Source organism: Crocodylus porosus, unplaced genomic scaffold (genome assembly GCF_001723895.1).
Source record: "Crocodylus porosus isolate Cpor-Errol unplaced genomic scaffold, CroPor_comp1, whole genome shotgun sequence".
In the NCBI taxonomy this organism is placed as follows: domain Eukaryota; kingdom Metazoa; phylum Chordata; order Crocodylia; family Crocodylidae; genus Crocodylus; species Crocodylus porosus.
This window is the reverse complement of record NW_017728931.1, coordinates 119,824,903-119,845,073: the sequence shown is the minus strand read 5'-3', so window position 1 is coordinate 119,845,073 and position 20,171 is coordinate 119,824,903. Positions and strand designations below refer to the sequence as shown.

The window sequence follows — 20,171 nt, the reverse complement described above, 5'->3', positions numbered from 1 at the left end:
AAGTGGTGCAGGCTCCTACCCTGGGGGTGTTTAAGAGGAGGTTAGATGAACATCTTGCTGGGGTCATTTGACCCCAGTATTCTTTCCTGTCATGGCAGAGGGTCGGACTAGATGATCTGCTCAGGTCCCTTCCGACCCTAGAAACTATAAAACTATACAATGATATATATTGATCTAATTCCTGCATTTGGGGCCCAGTTCTGCTAACCAGTCCCAAAGCTGGTAAAGGTATATTGAGGTATAGTTCTCACTGAAGCTACTACAAGGTTTTTACTATGTTAAATCTTGAATGGACTGTTTGCTGACAGTAATTACTTCTGACTTAATATAAGCTGAGCAAAGGCCCCTGTATTCTGTTAGATATCCATATTATAAATATTTTATTTATCTAGTGAAACAAAGGTATAGATTATACTCTGCATTTACTCACCCTCACTAGGCAATGATGTGCTGACTCAAATGCAGGGGTGTTTTTTGTTTTGTTTTGTTTTAAAAATATTAGAAAAAATATAACCATCATCCAATTTAGACAGGTCGCTAATACAGTAAAATATCTGTTATCTGGCATGAGTAGGGGACGGGGGTGCAAGTTATCTGAGAGTATACCTAGCAAGGAAAACAGTGCCATACTTGTAGTGCAAATTTTCAAAGAATTTGTGTACAATACATTACAGTATAACATACTGTATAAAGAATAAAGTAGTATACCGGTACTCGCCAATTGAGTAGTAGTAAAACAGCACTGGAGTGAAGAGAAATCCTGAGGCAGTAATGTACAGTATAGTACACTAAAGTTACATGTAGTATACCATTGACAGTGCATGGCGTATGCCCAGGTCACGTAAAAGTACAGTACACTTAACACTGCAGTGTGAGTCCTGCTGCTGAAAATGGCACAGCAGACAGCAAAGCAGCATAGCATCATGTGCATCCTGCCACTGAAATTCCGGTTAATAAAGTATTCTAGTTAAGGCGAATGCCGGATAACAGAGATTTTACTGTGGTGTCTTGAGTAGTCTCTGATAACCAATTTTCTTTGAGCTTGTAACTGGTCATCCTTGCAAAAGGGCTGTACTAATCTTTTTTTTGTCTTACTCTGGTTTTTGCTGCCACAGCTTGTAACCAAGGCTGATATCCTGGTCTGTCTTTTTTTTCCATTCCCACAGTGGTACTGAAAACAGCCTTTCTATGACCTTGTTCCCAGAAAGTTACTCAGTCTTTTCCTACTTTGACTGAGTGACCATTCTGGATTTTCCAGCCACCACCAAGCCCAATAAACTATTTACAAATTCCGTTAGTCTCAAAGGAAAAAATAATATATTGGTGTTTCTATAGAAATAGAAAAGTGTGAAAATGCATGTGCCTGGAACAGTTCCATAGAAAACCTCTGTAGCTTGAAACTGCTAATTGGTTCTGTGTTGCTTCCTGGGACAAAAAGTTGCTTTTTAACTCAGATTACCAGTGTCCTGGATGGGATTTACACTTTAAGAACTTATTTTGTTCAGTGTCTTCCTTGTTATAAATCATAGACGAGCCCTGGTTCAAAGCACTGACTTATTCAGTGCATGGTGCAAGTGTGTAGCACATGCCTGTTGTCAGGGGACACTTTGTAGAATACAGTACACTTATACTTCTTTTGGTTTAAAAACTAAGCTAGTAAAAAAGCTGTCAGGTCCTTGGTGGAAAACAGAGTCATTCTTTATGGGTGGATATTTTTTTTTTGGTCTTGTCAATCAAGAATCAGGTTTTTTTTGTTTCTCACCCCTGACTCAGCCATAAGTGCAAATCTCTTTGTTGATTAATTTATGTTTTCTTATGGGGAGAGTTTGTTCTGATATTTGTAAGAACTAAAATATTTTTCATTACAACTTAGAAGTCTCTAAGGAAATCAGGAAGAGTATAAACATATATTTTTTTTCTGTTCCTGAAATAGTTTTTTGTGGTTGTCATTTCAAAAGCTTTTAGTGCAGAGTTCTTCTCTCGTCCCTGTAAAAACTCAAACCCTGTTTGATATTACAGGCATTTTACATGGCATTGGAAGATTCATAGTGGAAATCATCTGCTGTCGTTTCAGATTGGGCTCATATAAATCTGTATCGGTAAGAGTAATTGTTTTGTGATAAATTTAAAGAAATGGTATAACCATTTTCAAGCAGAGTACAGTTTGTTTAAAAAAACAGCTCTTATGTGAGTGAACGATAGCATCCAAAACTTTTCTTGTGTAAGATGATCAAACAGAATCCTCTTAAATAGAAGCATGATAAGAAGCTTTTAAAAAGTTTGAGGAGCACGTGTGTGTGTGTGTTTGGGGGGGGGGGTTGTTTTTGGTTTTTTGTATTTTTTAAGCTAGGCTGTTATAGGTAGATGGTTTATACTTTCCTGGAAAGGAGAAATCACAAGAACACAGAAAAGCCAAAAATGAGGGGACTGCATTCAAATCAAAACTATGCAATGCATGCAATTTTTGGACAGGCAACTAATAAGTTTTTGTTTCTGTCCAATTAGGTCCCACTTCCTGATGGCCACCTAAACAACCACTTACCTCTAACTACAGACAATGGTACGCATTAGCAACTCCTTGAGGAAACTTTTCTTTCTGCCTGATGCAGAAGACACTTTTTTATAATAAAACATTGTGCAATATGTTGAGACAGTGCTGACGGGCAGCAAAAATCAAGCCTTTAAAAAAAAACAAACAAAATCTGTGTAATTTGTCTCTCTTTTAAGTGCACATGGAGTCAGGTGAAGCCAAAATGTACCATGAGGTCAACATCTTGATGTAGCAGGCATATTACTGGAGAACGACAATGTCCAGAGTGAATCTAAAGTCCATGCCTATGAAGTCAAACTCCTGTAAAAAACTAATTTATATGCAGTAGTTTGGCAGCAATAGTCATACTTCATGAAGCCAGGGTTTGCTGCCAGGTTTACAGAAATGGGATGCAAGACCTTCTATTAACCAGATGTGGGAGCTTAGTTATTCTGCCAACAGGTTTTTGGGAGGAGGGCTATAAGAAACCCTGAACTAGAGAAAAGAAGGGAAACCTTGATGAGGTGAGATGGAGCTTGAGCCATAGCCCTTGCAGCTGCCACTACCATTGTCTAATACCACCATTACCTACAGGAGGGAAAAGGACACAGAGCAGGCAAGACATTTCTCTGTATTTCTACCCACAACTACTTCATCAGCCATCAGATTATGTTGATTCCAGGAGTTCCTGAGGCCTAACAAGAATTGGGTCCCATATCTTTGCATTAGAGTTGAGGAGCCAGGAACAATATGTCTTCAAAAAGATTTTTGAGTGAGTCATTACTTGTTTGCTTATCCCAGTGCAAAACTCAGCCAGCAGAAGTGTGAGAAACCACCTCTTTGCTCCAGCTCAATACAGAAATGTCATCTATTTCTAAAGAACAGACACATATGTCTGTCTGCTACATGGCAAATAAAAAATGGAGATCAGAGGACAAAGAAGAGATTGGAGAAACAAATAGCTAAGAACAGCAAGGCAGCTTCTTGCTAAATACCACAGGAAGCACAGATTTTGGCAAGTCAGTAAGTTGGCTGGCCCATCTGGGGAACTGGAGACAATCTCCAAAAAACAGGTGACTGCGCTGAATCAATTGTTTCTCTGCAGATAAATGGTGGGAAAAGATGTTGAGCCATGAAAGCTTTTTAAATTCTACACTATGGGCATTAAGCTGTAGTATGCAAATGGGAGTGGATAGTGGTAATGAGGTAGTCTTAATAAGATGAAGGCAACCATAATGTAGCTGAAGTACTGACAGAAATCTATAGTTACACACAGCTGCTCTACCCAGATGAAAGACTGATAATAGTTCCTTTCCTTTTGTAGGAACTAATTCTAATCTTGGGCCCTCAATGCTGTGCAATGGTTATTACAATATGGAGGACTGAACAGAGAAAAAGAATACCCCTACTGTTGATTATTTTTAGATTTACTTACTTTTATTGAGATTCTGTAAAGTGCTGGAATTTCAGTCACAAGCCCAGTATAAATATTAAACTGATTTTCCCTGTCCTGACTGTAAGCCTAAAAACAATCTTAACGTGAACATTATGTGAGTGTTGGAGTGGGAAAGGGAGAAAACTGTAGTTTATTTTGGCTACTGTAGCAGACCAAATTCAAGGAAATAGTCATTTGAGGTGGGAAGCAAGTTTGACCTGGATTAAAACTGATTTAAGTAGGAAACAGGCTCTTGTCAATGGCTTTGTGTTGCACATCCTTGTGCTGCATGTGTACTGCTTTTGAAAGAATCAGTGCATTCACACGAGTCTTATCCTATGGGACCTGTGCACTCTGTTCTGTAGTGCTCAGCATTGCTGCTAGGAGCGGGGCTTTTAGGGTGTCTTAGATATGAAGCACTGCATGATGGGATGGAACGAGGGACAATTTACCCTAGCATTTGCCAAGCTTGGTTGCTGCTTGTCCCTACAAAGGTAAGGTCGTTGCAGGCTGCAGCAATTTAGCTGGACCTGAACTGTATCAGGTGTTAGAAGTGATAAGGTTTACAACCACTCCTGGGACAGCTGTTGTGCATTGATACAAAGAGCACTACAAGTTCATGACAAATGATTGCAGTGGTTTCTTGGAATTCTGCTTTTCTTTGAATAGGTGGACAAAAGTGTTAGAGCTAAAAGATGGAAAATGGAAAGAGCGAGACTCTCCAGAAAAATTGGAAAGCTGGCATTATTCAATTGATTGGACAGATGGAATTTGTCCTTGCATTTGTAGTCAAGTGAGGCTTTATACGTGAATCTGGGCCGTGTGATGGTAGATGACAGTTATAGATTTGAGGGACTATTCATAAGAAGGATTATTTTGTAATACACTACATTTTCACAGTCAGAAGTTGGCAAATAATTTTAAAATGGCATGTCCTTCCAAACTGCATTAACTCTTATTTGCCACATCTTAAAGTCTAAGGCAGAAACGAAGGGCAAAACATTTTTTTCAAATAGGCAAAACTTCATAGGAGTGGGGAGCCAGACTTCCAAAGCAGTTTCAGGTTTGTTTGACAGCTCAAGTTGCTGAGAACCCACAAATCTCACTGATTGTCTAAAGCTATGGCTGTTCAGTATGAAGGAATCAAGCATAAGACATTTCTTTTGAGTTCACAGACAGAAAATCAGTAATAAAGCCACACAAAATACTTCTGAAAATGTTTAACATATAACTTCAGCATGGAAAGACAAGAAAGATGAGCAGATGTATACATCAGTAAATATATAGGTATGAAAGCAAATAGATAAGGACAGTCAAGTTGGTGGAAGAGCTTTTATTTTTCTTGTATTACAAAAGACAGCAGCACTTCAAAGTCAGCGCTTTGAAGGAAAAAGGAAAATCTATATGCAAAGTACAATGAAATTAGGGTCTCTGCTGAAAGATATTGGTATGGCATATTGAAAGAATAAAAAATAAGAAACGAATAAAATATCAAGCATCTTTAGATGCAGTCAGTAACTTGGGTAAAAATTGGTTATGATTTGTGGTAAAAACAAATTCTCCTCTCCTCAGTGGTGATGAGTATGTTTCTGGCTATTCTGAATTATCAGGTGTTTTGTTAAATTGTGTCATAGGCCACAGCCAGAGACTGAATACAAGACAGGTTGGACAAGTCATCTGACCTCCTAGCTCCTGTATTCCCTAAAGGAAATTCAAGTGATGTTTCAGAGGGAAAACCAGGGAAAAAAAATGGAATATAGCAACCGTGTATCATATATCATGGCCAGGGATGGGAATGAATTGCAACAGCGTTCAGCAGATACATTTGTTCAGGTTTCCCATCGTAGCTGCTTGAGTTTTGGTTTTTGCAGAGGTTTGGTTGCTTATGGCTTTACATTAAAATTGCTTGATAATCCCTTTGTACTTGTAGCCCTCAGAACATCATTTTTTTCCAGTTTCAGTGCACAGATATCCTACTTGTACCAGGTGTACTATAGTTTGTTGCACTTCCTTATTTTAGCAGCTTGGTTTAGTTGCAGCTGCACTGGTTTGGAGTCTTGCAACAGCTTTACCTCTTTTCTTTGCCTCTGTGGTGCTAAGTAAAGGGAATAAGGTTCAGATGAGTGTATGAGAGGGAGAAGGAAGTAATCTTAGAGTGCATTAACTGGGATGAAATTTAAGGGAATTGTTACATCTACCAGAAAACAAGACTGGATTAACAAAACTGGCAGATTTTTTTTTTCCTTTAAGATGTACTGAACTGCCTTTCCCACCACTGCCTTCCCCACCTCCACCTTCCCCTTCGAGACCTAATCTGTTTAAAAATCAGTGAAGCTTTTTAAAGCAACCATTCAAATCATAGGACCTCAACATATCACACTTGGGTGGAAACCATCCATTTGTTAAGTATGTGTATCCATTTTGCGGGGTCAGGCGGGGTGCTTGGCTGTACCTTGGTAATGTTGGGTCTGTATCTGTTGTTTAAGTGTTTATAAGGTGGCTCATTTGAGGCTTGCAAAGCCACAAGTTTGACAGGTTAAAAATGATTCTGATAAGAAACGGGCTCTTGTCTGTACTGAGCAAAGAAATCGCTGTGCAGTGACTGTATTAAATGGCTTGGCTTGGTGTGTCTTATCCTTGTAGCAGTTTAGTGCATCTCTGCTGTTATTGAACAAGCCAGACTACAAAGCTTATATTACATCCATGGGACCTGTGCGCTTCATTTTATAGTGCCCAGTGTTGCTGCTGGTGGAGCTACTTTAGCTGGTCAGCAGTGTGGCAACCTCAAGTGTGGCAACCTCAAGCAGTGATGTTCCCCACGGGCTGTATCCCAGTGAGAAATTCTTTTTCAGAGAGTCCTTTGACCCTCTGGATTCAAGACTTGCTTGCGTGGCTACTTACTTGTCACAACTGGATGTTTTTACAGAGCGAACTCAGGTATGATCAGCTGCACAAACTATCCATGTTGGAGGTAATAATGCATGGGATGACCAAACAAATTTCTGAACTGGAGCTGAAGGCAAACATGGAAGATTTGGTATAAAGAATGCAAAGGCATTCCTCTAAGAAATGAAAATAAACTGCAAGTACAAAGCTTGGGGATGTAACTAAGGTCACCAGTCACATCCTTGGCATTAATGTTAGATATTTTTTAAATGTAACAGAGCGCTGTTGTTATTTGGGAAGATGTGGTATCAGAACTGCTGAGCTTGGAGGGCAGTTGTCCATGGAAAAAGCTCTGTCCCTGCCTTAAATGTTGTTCCACGAAATGAGGACAGTTGTGCACCTGTTCTAGCCATGATACTTTACTCCAGGCACTTAGCTCTCTTATGTACTTCCATTATAACTTCTCTGGTTCTAGCTCTGTACAGGTGTTAGGACTCAGGCAGTAACCTAGTATTCTGAGGTGTTGCAAAATACTTGTTTGCGTACATTTTTATACCTTATGCAAATCCCCAGCAAACAAGAACATGTCACAGAGCCTTGGTGAACTCTGCTCACCCAGTGCTCTTTTCCATCCAAGGCTAAACACTTTTGTATTCTGTCTCCTGCCTCAGCGAGGATCAGTGGGCTGCTTCAGTTGACGCTGGTGTTGAATCCAACAGGAGTGACTAGGCTAATAGGAATTACTAGTACTCCATTTCATCTCACCACCGTGGCTCTTTTCCTCGTCTCCCGAGGACTCCCAGCTCCTGCTGGGTTGGGGACAAAACTGTAAGATTTTTTTTTTTTATCATCCAATGAGATTTTTTTTTCCTTAGCTCCTGCAAGATTTTGCAAGGAATTTTTGAGACTCCAGTAGTAAGTGTTGCTGTTTGTGTATATGAACCTGCTTGCACTTAGCAGTGCCTGACGATACAAGGCTTTTGCTTTCCACAGCAGAGCTGGATGCTGAGTAAGGTACCAAGGATGTGCCACCCTTTTCACTGCCAGTATCTTTCTTGACGCATGCAGTGAGAATTGAGACTAGCAGAAGGGGGCCAGTAACAAAGTATTAAAGAGTAATAATGTAACATCATTTGCTCTTGGTTTACTCCAGTGGCAGCTCGAGCACACCATGGCACATCATTATGCATAACAGCTTGACAAGTGCTATACCAGCCTGGGGGAATAAAAGGACACTTTTCTGGATACTTGAGTTCCTCACTTAGATTAAGTAAAAATGGTGGTGGTCTTTTGCTCTGAGAGCCCACTGAATCAGATTATTTTATATTGCAAATGCTCCATAGAAGACTGTGTTATCCGTTTTGTTCCCCTATATTCTAATGTGTATGAAGTAGTTTGTGATAGAAGAAGGAACAACATATGTTTTTATTTTGGTCCTTTCAGCGACAAAAGAGAGAGCACGATCTCCTTTGCTGGGAAGAGGTATGACTGAAATTCCTCACAGCTCCCTGTACATGGGTATTATAAAACAGAATTAAAGTGGTGTCTTTTCTCCCTCTTCCATCTCCTGCCTCCTTCCCATGAGCCTTTTTTAAATCTTTGTTCAAGGGCCAGATCAATTATAACTGGGGAAGATCCAAACTTTGTGTTTGTGGTTTTTACTGATGGATACTAAGAGTAATAAGGAATCTGACTTTTTTTTTTTTTTTTTTTGTCTTTTCCCCCATTGCACCATCCTGATCTTCCCCCACCCACAACACACATGCATTCACAATAACTAGTGAATTATGTTTTTGTATGATGATGCTATGTGCAGCATATTGCTGCATTTCCTATGACACCTGCAAGCTAATCTATAAATGTTTTACGCGTTTGTCAGAAAATGCTGGCCTATGCTTCCTTGCAGCCTTTTCAGTCATTTCCCATGAGCATTAGAAGAGGTGAGTGAATAGAGAAGGAAAGTAGTTTTGTGTGAGCCGGGTACAATTCTTGTTCTGCCGGTGACATGCTTTGTGGCTTTGGCTGAGCCACATTGCCTTCTCATGTCCTGGGGCTAATGACATTTACCTGCCTCACATGGCTGCTGTGAGCATAGATTAATATTTATGATGCACTCTGAAGGTAGAAGCATTATTGATGCTGTGGAAACCTTTTGGTATGGGAGTGCACAGCACATATTTGTGTCCCATTATTGTCAGGCTTATTTTTCTGCCTACTGCTACAAAGAATCAATGGTTGATGTCAACTTTAATTTTAATGACTTTTTTTTTTTGTTTGTTTAAATCTTCAAATATATCTATATAAAAAAAATCCAGTGACTGTTCCCAGCTCCACAGTATTATCACTATTTTATTGTACAAAAGCCATGGAATTTGAAGATGTGCTTTTTTGTTGCAGTGTGTCTGTAATATAGGTCATAAACTGAAAGTATTGGTCGCAAGGTTTTTCAGTCCGTTTCACTGGGTGTTTAAGCAAGGATAATTGCCGCAGTAGAAATTTTCCAGAGAACTGTATTTTGAAGTTCTTGTCAGTATTGTAAAAACATTTTGGGGTGTCATTTCAGGAAATAAAAGATTGCAGGTGTTACAGCAGTATTTATTGCTGGAAGATTAAATAAACTGCAGATGTAAAAGCTGCTACCTAGCTGTCAACTCTGTCAAATTCCTGTCAATAAATAGCAGGAGCTATGAAAGTCTGAACATTTTTACTTGATGTGTTTATAAATGCCACTATACAATTACAATAAGCAGGTGCCTGTCTCAAGCAATGAATTTTAAACCAATGCTTGCTTTCCTGGATTGGTGCAAACCCCCATGCCCTTAGCAGTCTGTGAAGTTAGTCATACAGTACTGTGTGTTGCCAGAAATTCTCATCTTGTGTAGCTCCACTGAATTAGGGTGACCCTGTGTCTCAAATCTCAAAATAGGAAAGGTACATGCTTGTTTCTGAGCTCCAGTCTTGGTGGAGCATGCTGCTGAGTGGGAGGGGGGAGGGGAGTGAGACATTAGTCCCAGTTATAGCATCAGTTTCTTCAAATTAATGCTTTTCCCCCACTTTCAGAAGCTTTTACTCCCCCAGCAGGGGAGGTTTGAAAAAACCAATGGAATGCCTGGGACAGGTGTTTTAAAACAGGACTGTTGCCAAAACACAATTATGGTCACCTTACTTTGACTATAGAAATGTAGAGCTGGAAAGAACCTCAGGAGGCCATTCGTCTACTCCAACTTGGAGGCCGTTCGTCTACTCCAACCCCTGGCTCAAGATAAGATCATCCATATCTAACCTATCTTAGACAAATATATATTTACACTGATGTATAACAAATGAGGATCTGGTCCCTTCTCTAGTAACTAAATCCTGTGATCTTTTACTTCATTTTTGCAAGGCAAATGCCCATTAAAATCAAGGGGGTAGTGTCTCAGGTAAGGACCTCAGGATTTAGTTCAGTGCTAAGGCATAATTATCTGTTTCTTTAACTATACAAGACTACTGCTATCTGCCTGTAACTTCAAAATTGTGTATATTTGGTCTAAAGCAGACAGGCAAATGGCAATGAGAAAAATGAAGTGAAACCATAGGATTAATTTTACAAAGTAACCAAATATCAAGCTTTGGAGGTACCAGATGTCTTTAAAACACTTTCCTTATAACTTCTATGACAATTTAAATTAGCCTTGTACACAGGGGAAGGAAGTTTCTAAATCAGGCTTGTAATTTTAGAAAAGTGTCTAGCAAAATAGAATAGCAGAGGTGCTGCAGGCCTGGCAGATGCAAGGTGTTGCATGTCTGTATGTACACATGCATCTGGAGATGAAAAGGGGAACTGTTCTGTACTTCTCTACTGCAACGATATGCACTGTGCACATGACAGCGGATACAGCCGGGGGGGGGGACAGAAAAGAAGTAACAAGCAGCAGGTGGATAGCAAAAGGAAACTTTCTAAAATCCAACTACTGCAGTTCAACAGACTAATAAGGTTATCTTGTTTCCTGTGAGATTTCAAAATATGCTGCTACTCACAGAAGTCTCAAACAACTGAAAGTCCTGACCACCAAGAGAAAAAGGACATGTAACTTGTATAATAGGAAAATCCCTAGTCACTGCCCCATTAAGCATATTGGGCCACCACCCCAGAAGGTGCTGAGCCAGCCTTGGAGAATTTTGCAAGGCCTTATTTCACTAAAACCTAGTAAGTTTTGCAATTAACAGTACATTTTGCCATCTCAGCATTTATTTTTACCACCAGTCCAGTAGTGACTATATGCAGTGGCTCACTCACCCTCAGCCAGCTCATTGACTCTTCAGTCAAAAGGTATTGCCCCGTCAGCAGCTGTGAGGACTAACACTGGGGTCTGCCCCTGCTCTTTGCAACTCCGGGGACAAGTGGCACTTAGCAGCCATGAATTGCAATGTCTACTTGTTTTATTCCACCTTCTATTCCAGCAAAGAAAAACTCAGCTTCCCTGTTTAGGATACACACCTGAGTACTGGGAAGAAAGGAACTTTGTGATATGTGAGTAAGTACAATATTTTGTTATTAGCGGACTTTTGGTAATGAGTGAGGGCCTCCTACTAAAGATCATCTTACTTGTTGGTGTGCAACAGTAGTGTAACTACAGACAGGTGAGCGGGGGAAGAGCTGGGGGGTGCCCTCATTACTCCCGCCCGCCCCCCCAGCATTTAACATCTTTTCCTGTAGCAGCTCCAGCTCTCAGGGCAGAGGAATAGCCTGCAGGGCTGGTGCCAGCCAGAGCCCTACCTCCAAGGGAAGCTGCTGCTGTGTGTGGGCGGTGGGGCAGACGCTGGTCCAACCAAGAGCTGAAGTGTAAGGAGGTACGTGGCCCTTTAAGGGCTCAGAACCCAGCCACAGGTGGTCGGCAGATAGGTCTGCCTGGCGGGGAGGCTTGGGATCAGGTGGGAGGCGATGGAGGCACCTTAAAGAGTTAAAAACTCAGAACATAAGTGTTGGGGAGAAGACCAAGGCTAAAATTGCACCTCCTAAAGCCAAAGGCTGAGCTAAAACTGACCTGAGAAACAGTGGAGCTGACTCCCCTGTGCAAGGCAGCAGGGTCAGCGACCTGCTTACACAGAGGATTTTCCTTCTTTGTTGTTGTCAAGTTCTGGTTTTTAAATTCCTGCTTGCCATTCACTCTGAGAGTGCTAACACCTGCCAGTCTCAGGTTCCTCTGGGCACGAATGCTGTCAGTTATGCATCTGACATGAAGCCTCATACCTGCCTAGCCAGAGCACACAGCCTGCTGCATGCACTCAGTAGCTGTGTGGATGCGACTCCACACTGCCTGAGGGAAAGGACTGCAGTGTGTGCAATAACAGCAGTTACTTGGTTGCAAAAATGACATGTGTAAAAGTAAAACAGGATTCTGACCTTAGTGGCTGCCAGCACTGACCCTTCTCCGCATGTTTGCTCAAGATCTCTGCCAGCCGTATTACCTGCATCTCTAGGGCATACACTGAATCACTATCTTTCTCCAGGACCTTTTGGTATAGGGAGAATGGATGGTCCAGGTGTTAGCTCATTAGCCTAGGATATGGGGGGGAGGGAGGGGGCTGGCTATGATTCCCTGCTGCCTCAGGCTTTATGTGGGCATAGGAGTTCAGGGCCAGATCCACAAAAGGCCTTTAACTATCACTTTAGGCACCTAAGTCTAAAATTTAGAAACTTCAAAATCCATACTCAGCTGCCACTGAACAATGGTGGTGGTGAAGGGGAACAACAGTACTTCCCTTCTCCCTAGAGGCAGCATGAGGATACATACAGCCTCCAATGCATTTATATGAAAAGCTTCCCTTGAGGTAAAAAAAGGAACGGTGGGTTTCAGTGTCCATCAACTGTCTTATGCCTCCATGCACACCCCCAACTCACAGTAAGCAGAAGCTGAACCACTGGATGTACCCGTCTGGTGGAGTGCTAAGCGAGTGGTGGGGGGCGCTGTATGGATGCAGAAGGCATCCATGCTGAGCACCAAGTGAGCCCAGGGTGGAGGGCTGGAAGGCTTTGGGTGTTGTACAGTACTAAACCCAACCTGGCTGAACTGTGAGTACTAGCTGGGGTGGCTGGCTTCATGTGCAATGGGAGGGTAAACTGATGTTAGAGTTATATGGTGCAGCCCCCTACTGCAACTGATAAATAGCAGTTCTTCAAAAGTGTTGGTGAACAAGAGGGAGGTATAAGCCAGTGTTTGTATGGAGAGGAGGAACAGAGCATGCTGAGCAGAGCACTGCACCAATCTGACCTGGCCTTCTAATGTGAATTGATTAAATCTTTCTGGCTTCATCAATATTTGTTCAGGGAATGAGGAAGGAGAAGAAATACCTAGGCTGTATTGGGTGAAGTATCTGGGTCTTTGTAGAAAGGCTTTAACTTAACCTGTGGATGAAACAGTAGACTATTACAGGCATTTTTTATGAATATTGTATTTCTGAAAGTTTTCATGCAGCCTTTGTACCTTCCTCATGGCTTCACAGCTATTCCAATAGACCTATGATCCTCCCAGCAGTGACCAGAGAGAATCACAATGTCATCTTTATTCTCATTCCACCCCCAAATTCTATAAAGAACACAAGACTGGAAAAAGATCTCAAGTTGGATTCCCTTGCTATTGCTCCATTTCTTTAGCTGCCTCTCCTGCAGTATGACTGCTCTATCAGCCAGGCCTAGATAAAGAACGCGAGCCAGAGCATCCGTCAAGTTCAGGGGTGGTCAAAGTATAGCCCGCGGGGCCCCTAAAAAATTTAGAAAATTCATGTTTATCTGCCCCAGGCTGCCTGTCTTGCAGCCCTCAATGGCTTGCCAAAACTCAGTAAGTGGCCCTGTGCCCGAAATAATTGCCTGCCCCATGTCTAGTTCCTTCTGCCTGCATTTGTAGTCTCCATTTATCTCCATGCAGGTTAGTGCATATGCTGCAGCCATTCCTGAAGTCAACAGTTGTAAAGTTTTGGCACCTTTGAATTTAACAGCAAACTATGCTTTCAGTAGTGGCACAGTTTTACCTTATGGGTTTGTTTGTGTTTTCTTTGAAGGGGCTGATGTCAGGCCTTGACATCTGAGACCTACACCATCAATCCTGCAAGCTCTACCCCAGTGTCTTCTTGCATTGACTGTTTCATTACTCAGATAGGCATCACCTATGTAAAGAAACTGTCCTCAGCATCTTAGTGTGGGCTAGATTCTGCTGTAAGCCAAATATTTGCAATAGGGGTAACGTGTCAAAGCAGAATCTGATCCTGTTTTAGACTTAGCATACAGTTTGCCATCTATCGAATTCTTTCCCTTGGCTTCAAAGTTCTTCATGAATGCAATGGCTACCTTGACTGCTCAGTACAAATTCCTTCACTATTTGAATGTAGCCAGTCTTTCGAGGCAGTCATATGCATGTTAGGATATCTTCCATATTTCAGTGCCTAAAAGATCAGCCAAAGCTGTTGCAAGCTTTTACTTCATGCTTGAAGACCTGACCCTTTTCCTAACTCTGCTATGTTTAAGAAATACAAATAATAGTGAGTGATGATTTGCATCTTGGATTTTAATGCAATTTAATTAAGTAGTTGTTTCACTTTCCTCTTGTTGCACAATACCCAGATGCATGCAGACTATCCATGGGAAATTACAACTTTAGAGGTTTTTTTCATACAGTTTTAGCAAATAATTTAAAAATTCCTTTGGCATTGTAACATCAACAGTGTTTTAATCAAAGCATAAGGAAAACAAATATTTTAAACAAATAAAAATAAAATGTATCCAACAAAGACAAACCTCAGAGAGGTGGACAAATATTCTTCAGAAAGTACATCTCTGATGTGCCCTCCCTGAAATGATCGCTCAGATATCCTTCACTCCTACTTACCATCAAGATATGCACATAAAATTTCCCCATTTAAATTTAGTCTTCCTTCCTATCCCCACGGATCTACGCTATACTCTGTGCATTTGTGATGGTATCCAATACAGTCTATATATAGATTAGAATAATCTTAGTTGTAAAGTAGAATGCAAATATGAGAAAGTGATTATATGAGATACTTCATTCAGGCTACAAGTAACATGTATAAAATCTTATTCCACTCAATTTAAGTGAGAAGTCCATCGGATGAAGCCAGTTAGAAGGGTGCAGAATAGGTCACCTTCTAGACCTAAATGTATCTTTTCTCCTGCATGCAGTGGAGGTGCTGGTGCCTCTGTGAAATCATTATTGCCTTCTGGGAATGCTCTGAAGCCCTTTCTGGACAGTGCATTGGGAGGGAGGGAAGGAGGTGGGGAGGGGATGGAAGGAGTGTGCCTCTCCTGCACCTGGTCTCCCTTTTAGCTGTGAGAAAGTTACCTGAAAACATCCTTGAACTAATATGAGAAGAGAGATGACATGCTGTTTGCGGCTCTGCCCACATCCTCAGCAGCTGGAACACTTTCCACCAAGGGACCACATTTCAGATACTTGCATGCCTGTGTAAGGAGAGTCAATAGTAACAGCCAAGGTGAGTGTCACGTCTATAAACATGTCATCTTTGGAGCAGGATGAGCTGTGCTAAGATGTCTTGGCACAAATGATTCACTTCACTGAGCAAGATGCATATTGCCTACTGTTACACAGGGTTGGGCCCCAGCCACTCCCAGGGTTTCAGGGGCCTGACCCTACAGAACAACTGTAAACAGGGGAATCGATTTCAGGGTTCCCCCATTTGCAGAGGTGTGCCCTGAGTTGGAGTGTGGCCATGTGATCCATGCACCTGGACATCCCCTGCGGGGGAATTTGCAGGGCATGCCTCTGCAAGCAGAGAATGCAGACAGGTGCCCCTGGGATGCCTAGGGCCAGATTCTGCATGCCTGGGGATACTCCTGCTGGGAAACTGGCAGGCCACGTAGCTTTGGGTCCTGGAAGCCCTGGAAATGTCCGCCTGGGATGGCTGGAGTGGTATTTATGTCTTTATTAGCCCTGCTGTACACTTAAATTTGCATCTCTCAGAGTGGGGTATGGTGCGTGACTGTAATGCACTCGCGCTCTCAGTTCCTCAGGGCAAGGTCATGTCTAACACAGAATGACTAAACCCAGGGCTCCAGCCAGCTCCCCAAGCTGAACACAGCTCCTTGTGTTAACTTCTATTAAGAAAGCATACAAATAAAAGAATATGAAAGCTTGCTTCTAGATGAGATTCTCCACTTGCAGACTTAATTGGGCAGATATAAACAGGTTGAGGAAAATAAATCAGTAATGGAGGTATTTTGTGAGCAGATAATGTTTTGGAAATTTTTTTACTGAAGGCAAATGCTTTATTTATGTGGCTGGTAGTAACCTGAGGAACCAACATATATAAAGGTAAAATAATAAACTGGGTGGGATGTTAATACAAAATAATTATTACTAAAGCTATTAAGAGCAGAAAAATATTGATGAAATATTCATAGAAACCAGTCAGTCCCTTCACAGTTACCTGACTGGCCAATAGGTGATGCTATGGCTCTACACCATTATTGTTAAATGCACATGCTGGAAAGAAGGATTTTTAAAAGAGTAGTTTGAAAAAGTAAATGTTAATACTTTTGGCTCTCTCCTAAAATGCTGTGAAACTCATTAAATCACAGACTATATACATCATATGTCCAAAATGTACCAACTTTTTAAAAATGACATTGGATGTGATAGTCAAAAATGGATACAGGAAATATACAGGCAGATGCACTTCCTTTTATCTACCAGTAATTATTTGTTATGATGATTCTGATTAAAACTAGAAATTTCAACTAGTTTTAAAAGAAACAAAAAAAATCATTTTTGCCACTTACCATTGTTGGGGTAACCGAACACCGAGTGAATCGGGCCCCAAGGTCATGGTGGGCCGGGGTGGCAACTGGAATACGAACAGGTGGGATTAGCGGCGACGGCGTGTGAGCAGTACGGGAACTTTAAACAAAGATGATTTATTTACTCACGCTTGGGAAGCGGAGGCTCAGATATTTCTGCAGTTACAGTATAGCGAACAACAAAGGGGCCTGTTGGCCCACGGGGTTCACTAGCGAGCCCTTGCTTTCTGCCCCCCCGAGGGATAGGTGCGGCCGCCCACTAGCTAGTCCCAGGGCTGGTCAACAGCTCATGAACGGGATAGCAAACAACAAAAACTGTAATGTAGTGAATCGAGGAACGGGGTCGTGATGCCAGTCCAAAAGACAGTCTGTAAACTGAGGTCGGAGATGAGAAGCCAGAACGGAGTAAGCTGAAGTCAAAATCGAAGCCAAACAGTCCCGTAACTGAGATCGAAAAGACGAGTCACTCCACCCGCCGTCCGCAGCCTCTGCTCACAGGATCGTTCTCTCCCTGTGAGACGGTCCCTGCAAAGACAGCCTCTGCTCACAGGATCGAGCACAGTCTCTCCTCCAAAACATACACACGCTACCTCACCACACGCGGGTGGCAGCTCGCAAACCTTTTATAAGAATTTAGTGGCCAGTCAGAACACTCTTCACAGAGAAATTTCTAGTCAAATTACATCATGCAGTCAGTGAACTGAGCATGTGTGTTAGATCAGCTTACCTCATGCTCTGTGACTGACAAGCCTCCAGGTCACCCAGAGGGCACATTCTGGGGGCCTGTCTGTAGTTTCAACTCTCTGTGATGGCAGCACCAAACTTAAGATTTTTCCTTGACAGCCATAGCTTATAGTTTTTATTAGACTGATTAATAAGGGTGTAGCATTTCAGGGTATACCCAACCCATACAGTATCTCAGTCCCAAATTAGAGTATAATTTGGCATCCATGACAGCAGGTATAACACTTTGACATATGCTGGCATGCAAATTACAAAATCTGGGAAGCAGTATCAATGTATAAGTAGTGAAGTTATTGATCTGACATCAGTTAACATCATTTCTTTTCACTTTGAACTCCCATTTTGTTTTCGTTTATTAGGAATGGTAGCTTTAATGTTTTAGCTTATTAATGGTAAATGTTAGATTCCCCCCAAAATATATATTTTCATATAATAGGAAGTAAACATGCAATAAAAAATATAGTCAAGTTTGTGTCAACCCCAAATGTTGGAATACTAAAGAGAAAAATTCCATGCGATTATTTTGGATAGCTTTTACTACAGAAATGGTACTTAATTTGGGGCTAAGGTGGTGGTGGTGGGGTGTTCAAATATACCTACAGCAATTACATATTCAACTCCCATTGAGTTTTAACATTTAAAAGCAATCAGTAAAAGACAATCCCATGATACATTCCCTCAGGGGGAGGTGGGTGACTAAGTCCTTTACAAGCTTTTGAAAATCTCACACAAGAGTAGAGTGCCAGGGGAAAGAAGGGGCAAGGAGCATTTTTTTTGTATTTCCAGAGGGGTGCGAAATAACAGCTCTCTTATTACTAAGAAGGTGCAAGGGCTGATGTTCATACTTTTGCTGGCATTTCTTCCTGCCCTACTATGGACTGGTCAACACCAGAGCACTGGTACAAGAGTGGTTTCTGAGCCTTACTCCTTCAATTAGCCAGGAGACTGAGCATGCTTGAATGTGCTTCCTCCAAGTGCAGCACCTCCCTGCTTAGTACCGGCAAGAAGATGTACCATCACACCACAAATGAATCCTTAAAGTATTTGATCTTTATGTGCTGGTACATGAAAGAAGCCTTGGGTTAGGACTCTATCTTTTGCCTGGAACCTCCAAAACTTTCAGGCATTGTTACTGAATGAGCTACAATTTGGACCATATATGGCTACAAACAGACATTGCCTTTGTGCCACCATAAAAATTTTTTACAGTAGCACAAGGCAAAAGCAAGCATATGTCTATGCCCTTTGTCATGCCACAAATTTATCACTGTGACCAAAAGATAGTATCTATGTGTGCAACTATGCAGCAGACTATGATAGGATGTGAGCGGGCAGCCCACAGCTGGCCAAACTCTCCAGCTGCCTTCAGGGGCCTGGTCCATTTGGTCCTGCAGGGGAATTCATGGGGCATGCAGGATTGGGCCCCCAACGCCTTGGGAATGCCTTCTCAGGTTTCCCTGTTTCCCAAGCGTATCCCAATTCTGGCTTGGGGTGCATTTCTGCAAATAAGGAAATCCTTGGTTTCTCCACTTGCAGAGGTGGAGTTTCCCTGTCTGCAGAAGTGCACCCTGAGTTGGAATTAGGATGTGCCTTGGGAAATGGAGAAACCCATGCAGGTATTCCCAGGGCTTCAGGGGCCTGACCCAGATGTCCTCAGCAAATGGGACAACCTCGCATTTCCCCCTGATAGGTCATAGGGCAGTGTTCAGTATCAGAAGGCATACTAACTTCTTCTGAAGTACTGCTTTCTTACAAAGTGTCTAGTCAATAAGACATTATTCTAATGAGCTCCAGCTTGCTATCTAGAACATGGGTTCAAAACAGAGACACCAAACTTTGCCTTATAAAAACCAAAATACTTTCCACTGAGACAGACATTTCTTAACAGATAGCTGACACAGCACTGCAGTGCCCACTGATCACCAGAACAGGCCAAATACTATTCTCATTGGAGAAATTTATAAATATAACAGAGTACTCAATTTTTTCTTTGTCCATTCATGAACAAGCTAAAAAGCACAGTTTATATAACTTTCATTGCATCTTACAGTTAAAAATCAAGTTGATATTTGAATATTAACACAGAAGCAAAAGCTCTTAAGACAACATTTCCGAAACGGGATCAGTCATCACCAAAAGTCACTGCTTAGCCATCAAAGAAGTGGGCTTAAAAGCTGCAACATTCCTATTAGATTTACGGGGGTGTTCTTCAGGAAATGCTTACAGCAACATAAGAAAATTGATAGTGCATATAATTAGCTTGCCCATCTGTTCTAGGCCTTGATCCAATACCAGCTGAAGACAGTGAAATATTCCCATTGACGCCAGGATATTTTGAATCAGGCCTTCACTGTTCTATATGATACATAGAACTGTTGCTTCAATGTCTGAAAAATGTGAAAATTGAAAGGTGTGGAGCAGGGTTGTGGTGCTAGTGGTCAACACTCTTCTAGAGGGAAATCACTGACAAGTTCAGACTAATTTGGGAGAAGGTAGTTTCCACATCACTAGGTTGCTATGCCAATTTTCTTCTCCTACTGAACTGTGGCTGTCCCATGCTTTCCTATGGAAACAATTTTGGGAGAACAAACATCATGTAGGAGATGCAGGCTTTCCACCCCCACACTGTCCTAATGGTGCAGTCAGAGTATGTGTTTATTAATGCAGAGGATGTCAGCAATTTATTCAGCAGAGATGATCCTGGTGAGGTAAAAAAAACTCTCTCTCGGTTCGTTTCTTTGGAGGCTCATTGAATAACAAAT

At 41.7% G+C, this 20,171-nt stretch overlaps 1 protein-coding gene across 3 annotated transcripts in view; it reads left to right on the top strand.

Annotated features, from left to right (window-relative positions):
* The window catches only part of ERGIC2 (ERGIC and golgi 2), a 38,559-nt gene extending 29,412 nt beyond the window's left edge, over positions 1–9,147 (top strand). For 2 of the 3 annotated variants that reach the window (XM_019543537.1, XM_019543538.1), the window contains 3 exons: positions 2,020–2,099; positions 2,506–2,560; positions 2,728–9,147. In XM_019543537.1, the coding sequence (XP_019399082.1) occupies positions 2,020–2,099; positions 2,506–2,560; positions 2,728–2,783 (191 nt within the window). In that variant the 3' untranslated portion in view covers positions 2,784–9,147. Of the gene's footprint in view, positions 1–2,019; positions 2,100–2,505 lie in introns of all 3 variants that reach the window. The other variant, XM_019543539.1, reaches the window with a different exon arrangement.
* The last annotated feature ends 11,024 nt before the right edge of the window (positions 9,148–20,171 follow it).